The following is a 15342-nucleotide window of genomic DNA, read 5'->3' as shown; positions in this document are numbered from 1 at the left end:
GAGTTGGAGGTTGCTGTGAGCTGTGATGCCATGGCACTCTACCCAAGGCAATAGCTTGAGACTTTTGTCTCAAAAAAAAAACTTTAAAGTGAATCTCATTAGTATGATTTTATGTTTGGCTTACAGAACATTTGACTGAGCCAGTGCAGTCATTGGACAGTTGATAAATTAGTCTCCCCGTGTGGGTGGACAGGAGGTGGGTTGCCCTCAGAAGCTAACACAAACTGGGTGGCCTAAAATAAAAGAAATTTGTCCTCTCACCATTCTAGAAGCTGAGAGTCTGAAATCAAGGTCTTGGCCAGGCCATGCTCTCTCTGAAGGCTTTTTTTTTTTTTAATTTTTAAAATTTAATACAATTCAAATCAGCATGTCTGCTTCATTTCAGCTCCTTCATTGCCAAATTAGGGGGCAGAGACTGTTTCAGCTTCTCCGCCTTCTCTTTGTCTGTGATGACCAAGGTATACAGGTATCTGCTGCATCGAACTTTAAACTTCACATTATCCTAATTTTCTTGATCTTGACAAACTTGGCATCCTTTCGCCTGGCTGTGAGCAGAAAGTCCTTGACTTCCTCAATTTTCCTAGGCATGGCGACAAGGCGGGCCTGGAAGGCACGGACCCTCACCACTTCACCTGGCCGTGGATTGCTCCGGATTACCCCTCTCCCCCGTGGCCCAAGAAACACTCACAACAAACCTCTGAAGGCTTTAAGGGAGGATCCTCTCTTGCCTATTCCTAGCTTCTCTCAGTTGCTGGAAATCTGTGGCGTTCCTTGACTTGGAGACACTCATTCCAATCTCTACTTCCATCCTCACATGGGGTTCTCTGCTCCTTGTGTCTGTGTGTCCAAGTTTCTCTGCTTTTGTAAGGATACTGGTCATTGGGTTTGAACCCACCCTAATCTAGTATGACTTCTTAGCTTGAGAATATCCACAAACATTCTTTTTCTAGGTAAGTTCTCATTCACTTCAACACATCTTTCAGAGGGACACGATTCTCCCCATAGCAGCTGGACTGTGCTAGATGCTAGTGCTAAGGCACGCAGGACAGTCCCTGCAGTGACTACTACAGGCTGAATTATGTCCACCTTTGAATTCATAAGTCCAAACCCCCCTGGTACCTCAGAATGTAACTGTATTTACAGGGCTCAGGCCTTTAAAGAAGTGATTAGGTTAAAACAAAACCATTAGGATGGGGCCCTAATCCAATTTGACTGGTTCCCTTAATCAAAGAGATACCATGGGGACATGGAGGAACAACCCAGGAAAGAAACAGTGGGGCTGACTGTCTGAAAGCCAAGGGAAGAGGCCTTAGAGGAAATTTGCCAGTACTTGATCTGGGACTCCCAGGCTCCAGAACTGTGAGACAGGAAATTTCTGGGCCGGGAGTAGTGGTTCATGCCTGCAATACTAGCAGGCTGGGAAGCTAAGGTGGGTGGATCACTTGAGCTCAGGAATTTGAGACCAGCCTGAGCAAGAGTGAGACTCATCTCTACTAAAAATAGCTGGGCAGGCCAGGAGCAGTGGCTAGCACTCTGGGTGGCTGAGGCGGGTAGATTGCCTGAGCTTACTAGTTCGAGACCAGCCTGAGCCAGAGCGAGACCTCATCTCTAAAAATAACTGGGCATTGTGGTGGGTACCTGTAGTCTCAGCTACTTGGGAGGCTGAGGCAAGAGGATCATTTCAGCCCCAGTTTGAGGTTGCTGTGAGCTATGATGCCAGGGTACTCTACCTGGGGTCACAAAGTGAGACTCTGTCTCAAAAAAAAAAAAAAAAGAATAAATAAAAATAATAGCTGGGTATCATGGTGGGTGCTTGTAATCCCAGATAAAGGGGAGGCTGAGGCAGGAGGATCACTTGAGCCCAAGAGTCTGAGTTTGCTGAGCTATGTCACAGCACTCTGTCCAGGACGAGAGTGAAATTCTGTCTCAATAAAAAAAGAAATTTCTGGGCGGCGCCTGTGGCTCAGTGAGCAGGGCGCCAGCCCCATATACCGAGGGTGGCGGGTTCAAACCCAGCCCCGGCCAAACTGCAACAAAAAATAGCCAGGCGTTGTGGCGGGCGCCTGTAGTCCCAACTACTCGAGAGGCTGAGGCAGGAGAATCGCTTAAGCCCAGGAGTTGGAGGTTGCTGTGAGCTGTGTGATGCCACGGCACTCTACCAAGGGCATTAAAGTGAAACTCTGTCTCTACAAAAAAAAAAAGAAAGAAATTTCTGTTGTTCAAGCCTCCCATTCTGTGGTATTTTGTTAAGGCAGCCTGAGCTACTAATACAGTGGTGGACCATGGAATCCAAGCTGCTAATAGAGACACAGGCCACGGCAAGGGTGTGGACAGTGATGCAATCCCGGACTTCTGATAAGGTCGAAGAATCTATGAAATGGAAGGTGCAGAGTGTGTGAGCTAGAAAATTGGCAAGCAGTGGTCACACTGAAGGATCTCAGCCATGTTCAGTGTGGCGGCTCCTCCCTTGGCTGGTTCCCAAGTGGCCCCTTGGTGATTGACCCAGTTCCAGAGTCACATGCAGACTCAACATCCCACAGAAGAGGAGCACTATTTCTTCCAATACATCTCTTCCTAATAGCAGAGAAATGTGGCAGTACCTGTGGCTCAGTCGGTAAGGCGCCGGCCCCATATACCAAGGGTAGCGGGTTCAAACCCGGCCCCGGCCAAACTGCAACAAAAAAATAGCCCGGCGTTCTCACGGGCACTTATGTCCCACTACTCAGGAGGCTATGGCAAGAGAATCGCCTAAGCCCAGGAGTTGGAGGTTGCTGTGAGCTGTGTGAGGCCACAGCACTTTACCAAGGGCAATAAAGTTAGTCTCTGTCTCTAAAAAAAAAAAAAAAAAAAAAAAAGAGCAGAGAAATGTTTCCCAGGTTAGAAATTGCACACTTCCATTCTTAAGCAAATCTCTAGCAAGGGGGAAAAAAATCATAGTTGGCTTAACCAAGCACACATCTATCTGTATGAAGAAGGGTAGATTTGCTAAACAAAATGGGAGTCCATCTAGCTGGAAGGAAGGAGAGACCCAGTTTAGTGCTCTCTGCTAACAAGGTGTGACAGCTGCCATAGTCGAGTGGTTATATTTTGAGGAGCTGGGATTTGTGGGAAAGTGGGAGAAATGGTCTGGGAGCAATCCCAGGTTCCCCGACCTACCACCGGCCCGGAGGTGTGTGGAATGCAGGCTCCTCTCTCCCCACCCTCCTGTCTTCCAGCCACACTGCACCAGCAGGACCTCACCCACCTCCTCAGCTGCCCTTGCTCTGAGCACACAGCTGTCTCCTCTCCCACCCTTTAATTAGGCTGCTGCTGCTGCTTCCCTCCTAAATACCTCTTCCCCAACTCCCATCCAGCCTTAACCTGCCTCGCTTATCTAGGTCTCAGCTGAAGTGTGCTCCTCCAGGAAGCACTCCTTTGAATTCCTCACTCTCAGCCAGGCATCTGGATGGAGCACCCTACACAGGTAGTAGGTACAAAGTGTTCAACAACAATGATAGTGAAAATTATGTTACTGTTAAAATAATGTTTTGGGCTTTCATTAGAACCATCTCAAGTCCACCTATCTGGATTTGAGGGAAGTCCAATATCGACTACTCCAAAGATGGGTTCCATTCCTTTGGATCACCACTCAATCCTGAGTGCCTAGAAAGGGCCCCCCACACTCCCAGTCCTCCAGCAGAAAGAGGCCTTGTTTGGTCTGCTCTGCCAGCCAGGAAGCTGGTGCCACCATCCCTCCGGCCGTTTCTGTTCCATGGGATCCTGCAACCTCCTGGTTCAGCTATCTGCTGAGAGTTTGAGTCCCCCATGGAGTCTTGCCATAGCCAGTCACTCTCCCGTAGCCCCCAAGGCCTCTGCCAACCTAGTTCTTCCCAGTCCTTGAGCCTCACTTAGGGTGTGGCTGCTCTCCCCCCTCCAACCCCCTGAACATCCTACCCCTTTCTTAGAGGTCAAAAGCTAACCTTGTGGCTCGGTGCCTGTGGCTCAAGCCACTAAGGTGCCCCCCACACACACCTGAGCTGGTGGGTTCGAATCCAGCCTGGGCCTGCCAAACAACAATGATGGCTGCTACCAAAAAAAAGAGCCAGGCATTGTGGTGGGCGCTTGTAGTCCCAGCTACTTGGGAGGCAGAGGCAGGAGAATCACTTGAGCCCAGGAGTTGGAGGTTGCTGTGAGCTGTGATGCCATGGCACTCTACCCAGGGCAACAGCTTGAGGCTCTGTCTCAAAAAAAAAAAAAAAGCTAACCTAGCTGGTAGATTACTCAAATGATGCCTCATCTCTTTCTGAGGTACAGATTTCCCAGAAATCAGAATAGAGGCCTGCATACCATACTGGGAAAAAGATGCCTTTCATTCCTCATAAGGCACCACTGTGGTGAAAACAAACACCATGCTGATTCTCCATAGATTGCTGCATCTATCATGCATATCATGCATTTAAATCTCTCTCTCTGTCACTTTTTTCTTTTTTTTTTTGAGACAGTCTTGCTCTGTCAAGTGCAACAGCATCATTATAGCTCACACCAACCCCAAATTCCTGGGCTCAAGTGATCCTGCTTCCTCAGCCTCCCAAATAACTGAGACTACAGGCACCTGCCAGTATGCCAGCTAATTTTTCTCTTTTTTTGTAGAGACGGGGTCTTACTCTTGCTCAGGCTGGCCTCAAACTCCTGAGCTCAAGCAATCTACCTGCCTCAGCCTCCCAGAGTGCTAGGATTACAGGCACGAGCCAACACGCCCGGCCTTGATTTGCTTTACTTTGTTTTATGCTTGTTCCATCAAAACCCTGTCTTCAGGATGGTGCCTGTGGCTCAGTGAGCAGGGCGCCGGTCTCATATACCAAGGGAGGCGGATTCAAACCCAGCCCTGGCCAAACTGCAACAAAAAAAAAACCAAACCAAACTCCCCCCACCAAAAAAAATAATAACCCTGTCTTCAGGGTGTTAACAAAACTGACCAAATAAAAAACAGCTGAGTTGACACTGCTCCTAAAACTGGGGCACCACAAGATGTTTCCACCTGTGCTGAACAGCATTAGCATGACTGACCACTGCAGCTGGGGTTCTTCCTTTCTGGGGCACATGGCCAACATTCTTCATAGCACTTGTGACTCAAGATCACCTTCCCTTCACTCAGAAACAAGCAGGCTTGGAAATGTACTGTTATCTTAATAATAGATGAATTGTTATCCCTGGGTGAGAGAAATTTAATTCCAGTGGTCTGGATGTGAGCTCAAGAGACACCAATTAAAACCCCCAAGGATTTCAGAGAAAGATGTAACAAGACTCATTTCTATAGAACAAGGCATGCCAAACAAATTTATAGATTATTTTTTTCTTCTTCTTCTTGACTTAATTATCTAGTTAAGTAGCAGGAATGCAGTGGGAAGCAAATCCTTGGACTATAATAAAAAATATTCCCCTCTCAGCTCTGTGTCTGTAGCTCAGCAGCTAAGGCACCGCCCACATACACCAGGGTTGGTGGGTCAGTAGGCATAAATATTGATGTCAATAGCTCAGGAATCCTCAGAGCTACCTTACAGGGCAAGGAAGGCCTGGAGGAAAATTCTCCACATAAGCCTGGGCAAAAGATAGGTGTGCTAGCTCATGCCTGTAATACTAGCACTCTGGGAGAGGCCCAGGCAAGAGGATCTCTTGAGTTTGAGACCAGTGGTGGCTCACGCCTATAATCCCAGCATTTAGGATTGCCTGAGCTCACAGGTTTGAAACCAGCCTGGGCCAGAGTGGGAGACCCCGTCCTAGCTCAGTGGTTAGGGCGCTGACCACATGCTCTGGGACTGGTGGGTTCAAACCCAGCCTGGGCCTGGTTCAAACAAACAAATAGCTGGGCATTGTTGTGGGCACCTGTAGTCCCCGCTACTTGGGAGGCTGAGGCAGGAGGATCACTTTTGCCCAGAGGTTTGAGGTTACAGTGAGCTATGATGATGCCACTGCATTCCAGCCTGGGTAATAGAGCAAGACTATCTTAAAAACAAAAAACCTGGGCAATGGCCACCTGAGATAGAAATCTGGAAGGGGGTGCTTTCAGTAAGATGGAAAAAAAGGTGAGGACCTTTTTTGAGTACCAATTGAGTACCTATTAAATCATATTGAGCACTTGACTAAATATGTGAGTGACTCTACTGGGCACTAGGAATATACTGTAAGAGAGATCTTATTTTCACTCACATAGAGCTTCTAATACTGTAAGAGAGATAGACGTTAATCAGCGGATTACACAAAAATAATCATGAACTTTAACATTCCAAATATTCTAGCCTCTGCAAGGCATGGTGGCTCATGCCTATAATCCTAGTTCTCTGGGAGGCCAAGGTAGGTTGATAGTCAGAGCTCAGGAACTCAAGACCTGACTGGGCAAGAGCAAGACCTTTTCTTTACTAAAAATAGAAAAACTAGGCCAGGCATGGTGGCTCACGCCTGTAATCCGAGCACTCTGGGAGGCCAAGGTGGGTAGATTGCTTGAACTCACAATTTTGAGACCAGCCTGAGCAAAAAGCAAGACCCCCATCTCTACTAAAAATAGAAAAAGCTGAGGCAAGAGGACAGCTTGAGCCCAAGAGCTGGAGGTTGCTGTGAGCTATGATGACGTCACAGCACTCTACCCAGGACGACAGCTTGAGACTGTCTCAAAAACAAAAACAAATATTCTAGCCTCCTGGAGCTTCTCTTCAGCCAGACTCTATGAAACTTGTCCAGCCAAAGATAGACTGAGCTCTAACACAACATCCTGGAGATCTCAGAGGATATCTCTTCTTTCCTCTTTTTTTTTTTTTTTGAGACAGAGCCTCAAGCTGTCTCCCTAGGTAGAGTGCCGTGGCATCACAGCAACCTCCAACTCCTGGGCTCAAGCAATTCTCCTGCCTCTGCCTCCCAAGTAGTTGGGACTACAGGCGTCCACCACAACGCCCAGCTATTTATTTTGGTTGCAGCTGTCATTGTTGCTTGACGGGCCTGGATTTGAACCCGCCAGCTCAAGTGTATGTGCCTAGCGCCTTAGCCGCTTGAGCCACAGTTGCCGAGCCTCTTCTTTCCTCTTTTAATAGCCCAGAAAGGCAATCTGTTACTAATGAACAAAATTTATTTGTGTGGGGGGGCCGGTGTGAGAAGTGACTTACTTAAGAATGTCTTCAGACTGGTATTCTCAGCTATCACTGGTAGTTAGTTGTACAATCTTTCTGAAAATCAAGAGTCTTATAGTGTTCATCCACTTTGACCCAGGAGTTTCACTTTATTTGGAATATATCCTAAGATAATATTAGAAAAAATTAGAACGTTATGCACAAACAGGTAGTACTAACTATAACAAGAACAAAAAGGCTGCAACACATTTCTATTAATTGATCAATAGTTAAGTAGACCAGCCTGGGCAAAACGGCAAGATCCTATTCCCTACCAAAAAAAAAAAATGCCCATTGGACATAATCACCGATGAAAAAAAAATTTTTTTAACATTAACATTCCCTTTATCTTTGACTCATCCTTTACCACCACCCCCTCATATAACTTTAAAATTCCCCACAGTTGCATGCACTGGGCTCTAGGTCATAGGATGCCCTCCTACCACAGTATGAGCAAGGGATGGTGGTGAATATGATCCTGTTGGGCTCCCTTAAGTCCCTCAGTATCTCTATCAGCTCAGCCCTAAGCCGGAGAAATCTCTCCCAGTATATATCTTTAAAATCATAACTATAACACTCCCGAGGGACGGGATAGACCTCCAGGCTTAACTTGCACAGCCCAGTGGTGTGGCACAGCAGGTTCTCCAGGGAGACCCTGGAGATTTGGTTCCCACGGAAGTCGAAGGTTGTGAGCTGGTGGCAGTGGCTCAAGGCAGGCAGGATGACACTGAGCTGGGCGTCTGTGACCCAACAGTCTTTTAAGAGCAGGATCTGTAGGGTGGCCGCGATGTTCTCTAGTAGCATTTTGAGGGGCTCAGGATTGAGACCACTCAGTGTGACCCCAGTCAGGTTCAGCTCCCTTAGCTGCCTCATGCTCGGACACAGGAACACATCCTCCATTTCTGACTCTGAAAACCAGTACCCCATTATGGCAAGGGACTCCAACGGGGTCACAAGGCAACTGATTAACCGATACAGGTGATTCATGAGGATGGGGTCAATATACATAAGCGGCCGGAAGCTGAGGGACATAGAGGGAAATTCGGCAACAATTCTATCAGTCCTTGGCCAAATGAAGTGGAGTTTATGAAGACTCTTCATCTGGGCCAGGTAAGGGACAAACCCAATTAGTTGGTATAGTCCCCAGTGATTACACATTGTCACATCCTGGATACAGTTCAGGTCCAGCCTTTCTAGGAACTTTCTGAGACTGTAGATGGGCATCTCATAAATCACCACATTCTTAAAGCACAGGTGTAGTAAGTTTTTCCTCTGCTGGGCCCATTTCAAGACATAGGCGAGACACTCATTTAGCTTCCAGTCCTTGGTGCAAAGACCCTCTATGAACACCTTCAGTGACTGCTGCCTGCCCACCCCTGGACAGTCCTCCACTGTTTGCCTCTGACTCCAAGCCTCTGGGGATCTCACAGGCCATCCAGACCATATGCTCCAGAAGTTCCCATCGACATTCCGTAAATCCAGCACTTGCAGCTTCCACCTACTGGGGTGAACCTTCTGGGCAAGCAGCAAATCAAGCCCATCCAGCACAGCTCTTAAGGTCTCCAGGTCAGGTGTCTGCATCAGGGACCCCAGAGGGAGGCAGGTGAAGGGCCAGGCCTGCACCATCGCCATCAGGGTTTTGTTGTGTCCCCCGGTGAAGGCCTCCATGAACAGTGGTGGGAAGAGCTCCCTTGGCAGCTCCTTCAGAGCAGGGATGGCCAAAGCCTCATCCCTCAGCAGGCTCTTCCCTGCCAGTTCCAGGAGTCTGGGAGGTGTCCGGAAGCTCATCCTGGGGAAAATCTGCAAGAAAAAGTCCATAGGAAAAGCATCCTCCTCAGGCCAGTCCCGTTCACCCCATATTCTCCCAGGGCCAATGTCCCTGCTCTGGCAGAGGTGAGTCCTCAGTTTACCCTAATTCTACTTGTACTCGGTGACCATAAAGCCATACCTCTGTACCTGCAGTCACCATGATGACTGTCACCCAAACACCAAGGAGGGAACAAGTTGACCACTACTCTGATTTCCACCCAGAATTTCACTAAATCCCTGTTCCAATGGGAAATGTTATTGAGCATCCTAAGAGCTAACCTCTACCGTTTCTGAGAGATCCTTCTGATCCTTGAAATAATGGGAATGGGCAGGGTTGTGTGGCCCAACACCACCCACGTTCTCAGTTCACACAGTGTGGTGGGTGGATATTAAAAGGATATTCTGAGCTGGTCAAGGTGGTTCTTGCCTATAATCCCAGTACTCTGGGAGGCCGAGGCAGGCAGATCCTGGAGCTTCTGAGTTTGAGACCAGCCTGAGCCAGAGGGAGACCACATTTCTTAAAAAAATAGCCAGGTGTTGGGTGGCGCCTGTGGCTCAGTCGGTAGGGCGCCGGCCCCATATACCGAGGGTGGCGGGTTCAAACCTGGCACCGGCCCCATATACCGAGGGTGGTGGGTCCAAACCCGGCCCCGGCCAAACTGCAACCAAAAAATAGCCGGGCGTTGTGGTGGGCGCCTGTAGTCCCAGCTGCTTGGGAGGCTGAGGCAAGAGAATCGCTTAAGCCCAGGAGTTGGAGGTTGCTGTGAGCTGTATGAGGCAATGGCACTCTACCGAGGGCCATAAAGTGAGACTCTGTCTCTACAAAAAAAAAAAAAAAATAGCCAGGTGTTGTGGTGGGCGACTGTAGTCTCAGCTTCTTGGGAGGCTGAGGCAAGAGAATCCTTTGAGCCCAAGAGTCTGAGGTTGCTGTGAGCTATGATACCACAGAACTCCATAGAGAGAAGAGGGGTAACAAAGTGAGACTCTGTCTCAAAAAAAAAAAAAAATTGGCCCTCACAGTGGCTCTCACCTGTAATCCTAGCACTCTGGGAGGCCAAGGTGGGTGGATTACCTGAGCTCACAGGCTCAAGACCAGCCTGAGCCAGAGTAAGACCCTGTCTTTAAAAATAGCTGGGCTTGGGTGGCGCCTGTGGCTCAGTCGGTAAGGCGCCAGCCCCATATACCGAGGGTGGCGGGTTCAAACCCGGCCCTGGCCAAACTGCAACGAAAAAATAGCCGGGCGTTGTGGCGGGAGCCTGTGGTCCCAGCTGCTCGGGAGGCTGAGGCAGGAGAATCGCTTAAGCCCAGGAGTTGGAGGTTGCTGTGAGCTGTGTGAGGCCACGGCACTCTACCGAGGGCCATAAAGTGAGACTCTGTCTCTACAAAAAAAAAAAATAGCCGGGCTTGGGGTGGCGCCTGTGGCTCAGTGAGTAGGGCACTGGCCCCATATGCCAAGGGTGGCGGGTTCAAACCCAGCCCCGGCCAAACTACAACAAAAAAAATAGCCCGGCGTTGTGGCAGGCACCTGTAGTCCAGCTGCTCTGGAGGCTGAGGCAAGAGAATCGCGTAAGCCCAAAAGTTAGAGGTTGCTGTGAGCCGTGTGACGCCTCGGCACTCTACCCGAGGGCGGTACAGTGCGACTCTGTCTCTACAAAAAAAAAAAAAAAATACCTGGGCTTGGGTGGTGCCTGTGGCTCAGTGAGTAGGGTGCCGGCCCCATATACTAAGGGTGGCGGGTTCAAACCCAGCCCTGGCCAAACTGCAACCGAAAAATAGCTGGGCGTTATGGTGGGCACCTGTAGTCCCAGCTGCTCGGGAGGCTGAAGCAGGAGAATCACAGAAGCCCAAGAGCTGGAGGTTGCTGTGAGTCCTGTGACATCATGGCACTCTACCGAGGAGGGCGGTAAAGTGAGACTCTGTCTCTACTGAAAAAAAAAAAAAGCTGGGCTTGGGCACCTGTGGCTCAAAGGATTAGGACGCCGGCCCCATATGCCAGAGGTGGCGGGTTCAAATCCAGCCTTGGCCAAAAAAATAAAATAAAATTAAATTAAATTAAATTTAAAAAGCCGGGCTTGGCTTGGTGCCCATAGCTCAGTGGTTACAGTGCTGGCCACATACACTGGGGCTGGTGCGTTCAAACCCAACCAGGGCCTGCTAAATAACAATAACAACAAAAAAATAATAGCTGGGTGTGGTGGTGGGTGCCTGTAGTCCCAGCTACTTGCAAGGCTGAGGCAAGAGAATTGCTTGAGCTAAAGAGTTTGAGGTTGCTGTGAGCTGTGAGGCCAGGGCACTCTCCTGAGGGTGACATAGTGAGACTCTGTCTCACTCTGCAGAAGGTAACAAAGTGAAACTCTGTCTTAATAATAATAATAATAAAATAAAAATAGCCAGGCATTGTGTCTAGCGCCAGTATTCCCAGCTACTTGGAAGGCTGAAGCAAGAGAATCGCTTGAGCCCAAGAGTTTGATGTTGCTGTTAGCTATGATGTCAGGGCACTCTGCCAAGGGCAACAAAATGAGACTCTGTCGCCAAAAACAAAACAAAACAAAGCAAAATAAATAAATGAATAAAATAAAAGGACATTCTGGCTGGGCATGGTGGCTCACACCTATAATCCCAGCACTTTGGGAGGCTGAGGTGGAAGGATCCCTTGACTCCAGGAGTGTTGAGACCAGCCTGAGCAAGAGGAAAACCCGTATCTACAAAAAATAGAAAAATGAGCTAGACTGTGGTAGGTATCTATAGTCCCGCACACTTGGAAGGCTGAGGCAGGATGATCACTTGAGCCCACGAGTTTGCCATTGCAGTGAGCTATGAAGATGCCAAAAGACTCTAGCCTAGGCAACACAGCAAGACCCTATTTTAATACTTTGTTGACAGGTCAGGAGTTACGTCGTACCATGAATAGTTTCTGTGTAAAATTGCCAGACAACAATGTTTTAAGATGTAAGATGCTCAGAGCCTGTAGCATAGTGGTTATGGTGCCGACCACAAGCACTGAGGCTGGCGGGTTCCAACCCGGCCGGGCCAGCTAAAGAACAATGACAACTAACAACAAAATAGCTGGTGTTGCGGCAGATGCCTATAGTCTCAGCTACTTTGGAGGCTGAGGCAAGAGAATCACTTAAGGCCAGGAGTTAGAGGTTGCTGTGAGCTGTGACGTCACAGCACTTTACCGAGGGCGACATAGTGAGACTCTGTCTCAAAAAGAAAAAAAAAGATGTTAGAGGCGCTAAGTGATCCTAAATTATAAGCAGCTGAGAGATGAGGCATAGCTCACAGTCCTGATTTTGAGACAGAAGAGGGCTTAATCTATTGGTGACTTTAGAAAGACACAAAACCTGAAGGTATTGCTGTTGGGAGATTTGACTACATCAAAAGTACAAAATTATTTCAGGGTTAAAAAAATTAGCCAGGCATGTGGTAGGCATCTGCAATTCCAGCTACTTGGCCTGAGCAACAGAGGGAGGCTGAGACAGGAGGATCACTTGAACTTAGTAGTTTGAGGTTGCTGTGAGTTAGGCTGATGCCATGGCACTCTAGCCTGGGCAATAGACTGAGACTTTGTTTCAAAAAAAAAAGTTGGGCGGCGCCTGTGGCTCAGTGGGTAGGGCACCGGCCCCATATACCGAGGGTGGCGAGTTCAAACCCAGCCCTGGCCAAACTGCAACAACAACAAAAAAAATAGCTGGGTGTTGTGGAGGGCACCTGTAGTCCCAGCTACTCGGGAGACTGAGGCAAGAGAATCACCTAAGCCCAGGAGTTGGAGGTTGCTGTGAGCTGTGTGACACCATGGCACTCTACAAGGGCAAAAAAGTGAGACTCTGTCTCTACAAAAATAGATTTAAAAAAAAAACTGTGTAGAATGTTCTTAAGGGTTTTTTTTTTTTTGCAGTTTTTGGCTGGAGCTGGGCTTGAACCAGCCACCTCCAGTATATGGGGCCAGTGCCCTACCCCTTTGAGCCACAGGCGGCGCCATATTAAGGTTTTAAAGAAAAAATAAATAAATAAATAAATAAATAAAAATGAAAAAAAAAAGAATATTCTTAAGGTTTTAGTAAAAGATAAAGCCTAAGTTGTAACAATAAGACACCACAAGCCTATGAATTATAATTCCAGGGAAGACAAACCAAATGTTTAATGTGTCAAAAAATATGATTTCCACTAATTGTATTTTTTTTTTTTTTTAGAGACGAAGTCTCACTTTGTCACACCCTTGGTAGAGTGCTATGACGTCACAGCTCACAGCAACCTCCAGCTCTTGGGCTTAGGCAATTCTCTTGCCTCAGCCTCCCGAGTAGCTGGGACTACAGGCACCCACCACAAAGCCTGGCTATTTTTTGTTGCAGTTTGGCCAGGGCCAGGATGGAACCCGCCACCCTCAGTATATGGGGCCAGTGCCCTACTCACTGAGCCACAGGTGCCGTCCTGGATTTTTTTTTTTTTTTTAATATTGCCTTGTTAAGAAATTTGAAGGGCGGCGCCTGTGGCTCAGCGGGTAGGGCGCTGGTCCCATATGCCAGAGGTGGCGGGTTCAAACCCAGCCCCGGCCAAAAAAAAAAAAAAAAAAAAAAACCACAAAAAAAAACAAAAAAGAAATTTGAAATGCTTGAATACATTCTTGAATTCTTTAATATCCTGATGGCTAGCAGATTGAGAGCTGCACATTTGGCATGCTTTGTTTTTTATTTTTTGGGGGGTTATTTTTCATTGCAGATTTATTTGGCAATGTATAATAAATTTTGTAAACTTGCATCAAGTTTATGAATAAAGAACCATTTGAAAATCAAAAAAAAAAAAGAAGTTTGAAATGAGGCGGTGCCTGTGGCTCAACGGAGTGGGGTGCAGGCCCCATATGCCAGAGGTGGTGGGTTCAAACCCAGCTCTGGCCAAAAACTGCAAAAAAAAAGAAAGAAATTTGAAATGCTGTAAGGCAAAGCATGAATCCAAATTTTTGCAATGAAGACAAAACTATATTTAGAGAACAAATCAAAGCCTAAATTTCTTCATCTAAAAAACAGACAAGAGGGCGGCGCCTGTAGCTCAGTGAGCAGGGCGTCAGCCCCATATACCGAGGGTGGCGGGTTCAAACTCAGCACCAGCCAAACTGCAACAAAAAAAAATAGCCAGACATTGTGGTGGGCGCTGGGGTCCCAGCTACTCAGGAGGCTGAAGCAAGGGATCTCCTATGCCCAAGAGCTGGAGGTTGCTGTGAGCTGTGGCACCACCACACTACCAAAGGTGACAAAGTGAGATTCTGTCTCTAAAAAAAAAATAAACAAATAAAAATAAAAATAAAAAACGGACAAGAGACTCAGCGCTGATAGCACAGTGGTTACAGTGTCAGCCACATACACCAACGCTGGCGGGTTCGAACCCTGCCTGGACAAGCCAAACAACAATGACAACTGCAAATGTCTACATACAGTAACTAAGAAAATGCCATGAAGGGTACGTTGAACAGTTTGATGAGAATATTTCAGATTGTATATGAAACCAGCACATTGTACCCCTTGATTGCACTAATGTACACAGCTATGATGTAACAATAAAAATTAATTAATTAATTAATAAAAAAAAATTCCTGGGCGTTGTGGCAGGAACCTGTTGTCCCAGCTACTTGGGAGGCTGAGGCAAGAGAATCACTTGAGCCCAAGAGTTGGAGGTTGCTGGGAGCTCTGACACCACAGCACTCTACCCAGGGCGATCGTTTGAGACTCTGTCTCAAAAAAAAAAAAAGACAAGATACCTCTGTGCCATCTGGAGTTTCATAGCCCCATCTGAGACTGACTGGCTACAGGGTAGATAAGAATGTTCTTACGGGGCGGCACCTGTGGCTCAGTGGGTAGGGTGCCGGCCCCATATACCAAGGATGGCGGGTTCAAACCCAACCCCAGCCAAACTGCAACAAAAAAATAGCTGGGCCTTGTGGCGGGCGCCTGTAGTCCCAGCTACTTGGGAGGCTGAGGCAGGAGAATCGCCTAAGCCCAGGAGTTGGAGGTTGCTGTGAGCTGTGTGAGGCCACGGTACTCTACCAAGGGGTGTTAAAGTGAGACTCTGTCTCTACAAAGAAAAAAAAGAATGTCCTTATGGAGACCAGTGACTTACCAGATCTGGACTGTTTGCAGTGTGCTGGAACCTCAGGCAGAAACGAGAAGTACTCCAGGCGTCAGCACTTTGGGACTCTCCTGTGGACCTTCAGAAGGTTTGATTGACCTTTCTACTCATCATACCCCTTCTTTTCTACTGCGGGCTTCCAATCAGAATGTGATATTTGACTATATTCTTGAGGCTCCACCCAGGTAATCCTCATTGAGCTTTTGGCCCAAATCCAGTCATAAAACTGAATGAATTAGGAATAGGGTGAAAATTCATGCCTTCAAGGGTGAATTGC

At 47.8% G+C, this 15342-nt stretch overlaps 1 protein-coding gene and 1 pseudogene across 1 annotated transcript; both read right to left on the bottom strand.

Annotated features, from left to right (window-relative positions):
• Positions 1-376: 376 nt before the first annotated feature.
• On the bottom strand, positions 377-588 carry LOC128560287 (60S ribosomal protein L38-like; annotated as a pseudogene).
• Positions 589-7523: 6935 nt separating this feature from the next.
• On the bottom strand, positions 7524-15097 carry LOC128598379 (PRAME family member 12-like). Its single transcript, XM_053608722.1, has 2 exons — positions 15068-15097; positions 7524-9018 (listed from the first exon to the last, which is right to left on the bottom strand). The coding sequence occupies exon 2, from the start codon at positions 8952-8954 to the stop codon at positions 7524-7526; it is 1431 nt and encodes a 476-aa protein (XP_053464697.1). The 5' UTR covers positions 8955-9018; positions 15068-15097.
• Positions 15098-15342: the final 245 nt, after the last annotated feature.

The sequence above is a fragment of the Nycticebus coucang genome, chromosome 11 (assembly GCF_027406575.1).
Source record: "Nycticebus coucang isolate mNycCou1 chromosome 11, mNycCou1.pri, whole genome shotgun sequence".
NCBI lineage: Eukaryota > Metazoa > Chordata > Mammalia > Primates > Lorisidae > Nycticebus > Nycticebus coucang.
This window is presented reverse-complemented; position numbering and strand designations above follow the sequence as displayed.

Excerpts from the sequence above, each read along its gene's own strand:
- LOC128598379 (XM_053608722.1), bottom strand. The coding sequence starts at position 8,954 with ATGGACTTTTTCTTGCAGATTTTCCCCAGGATGAGCTTCCGGACACCT.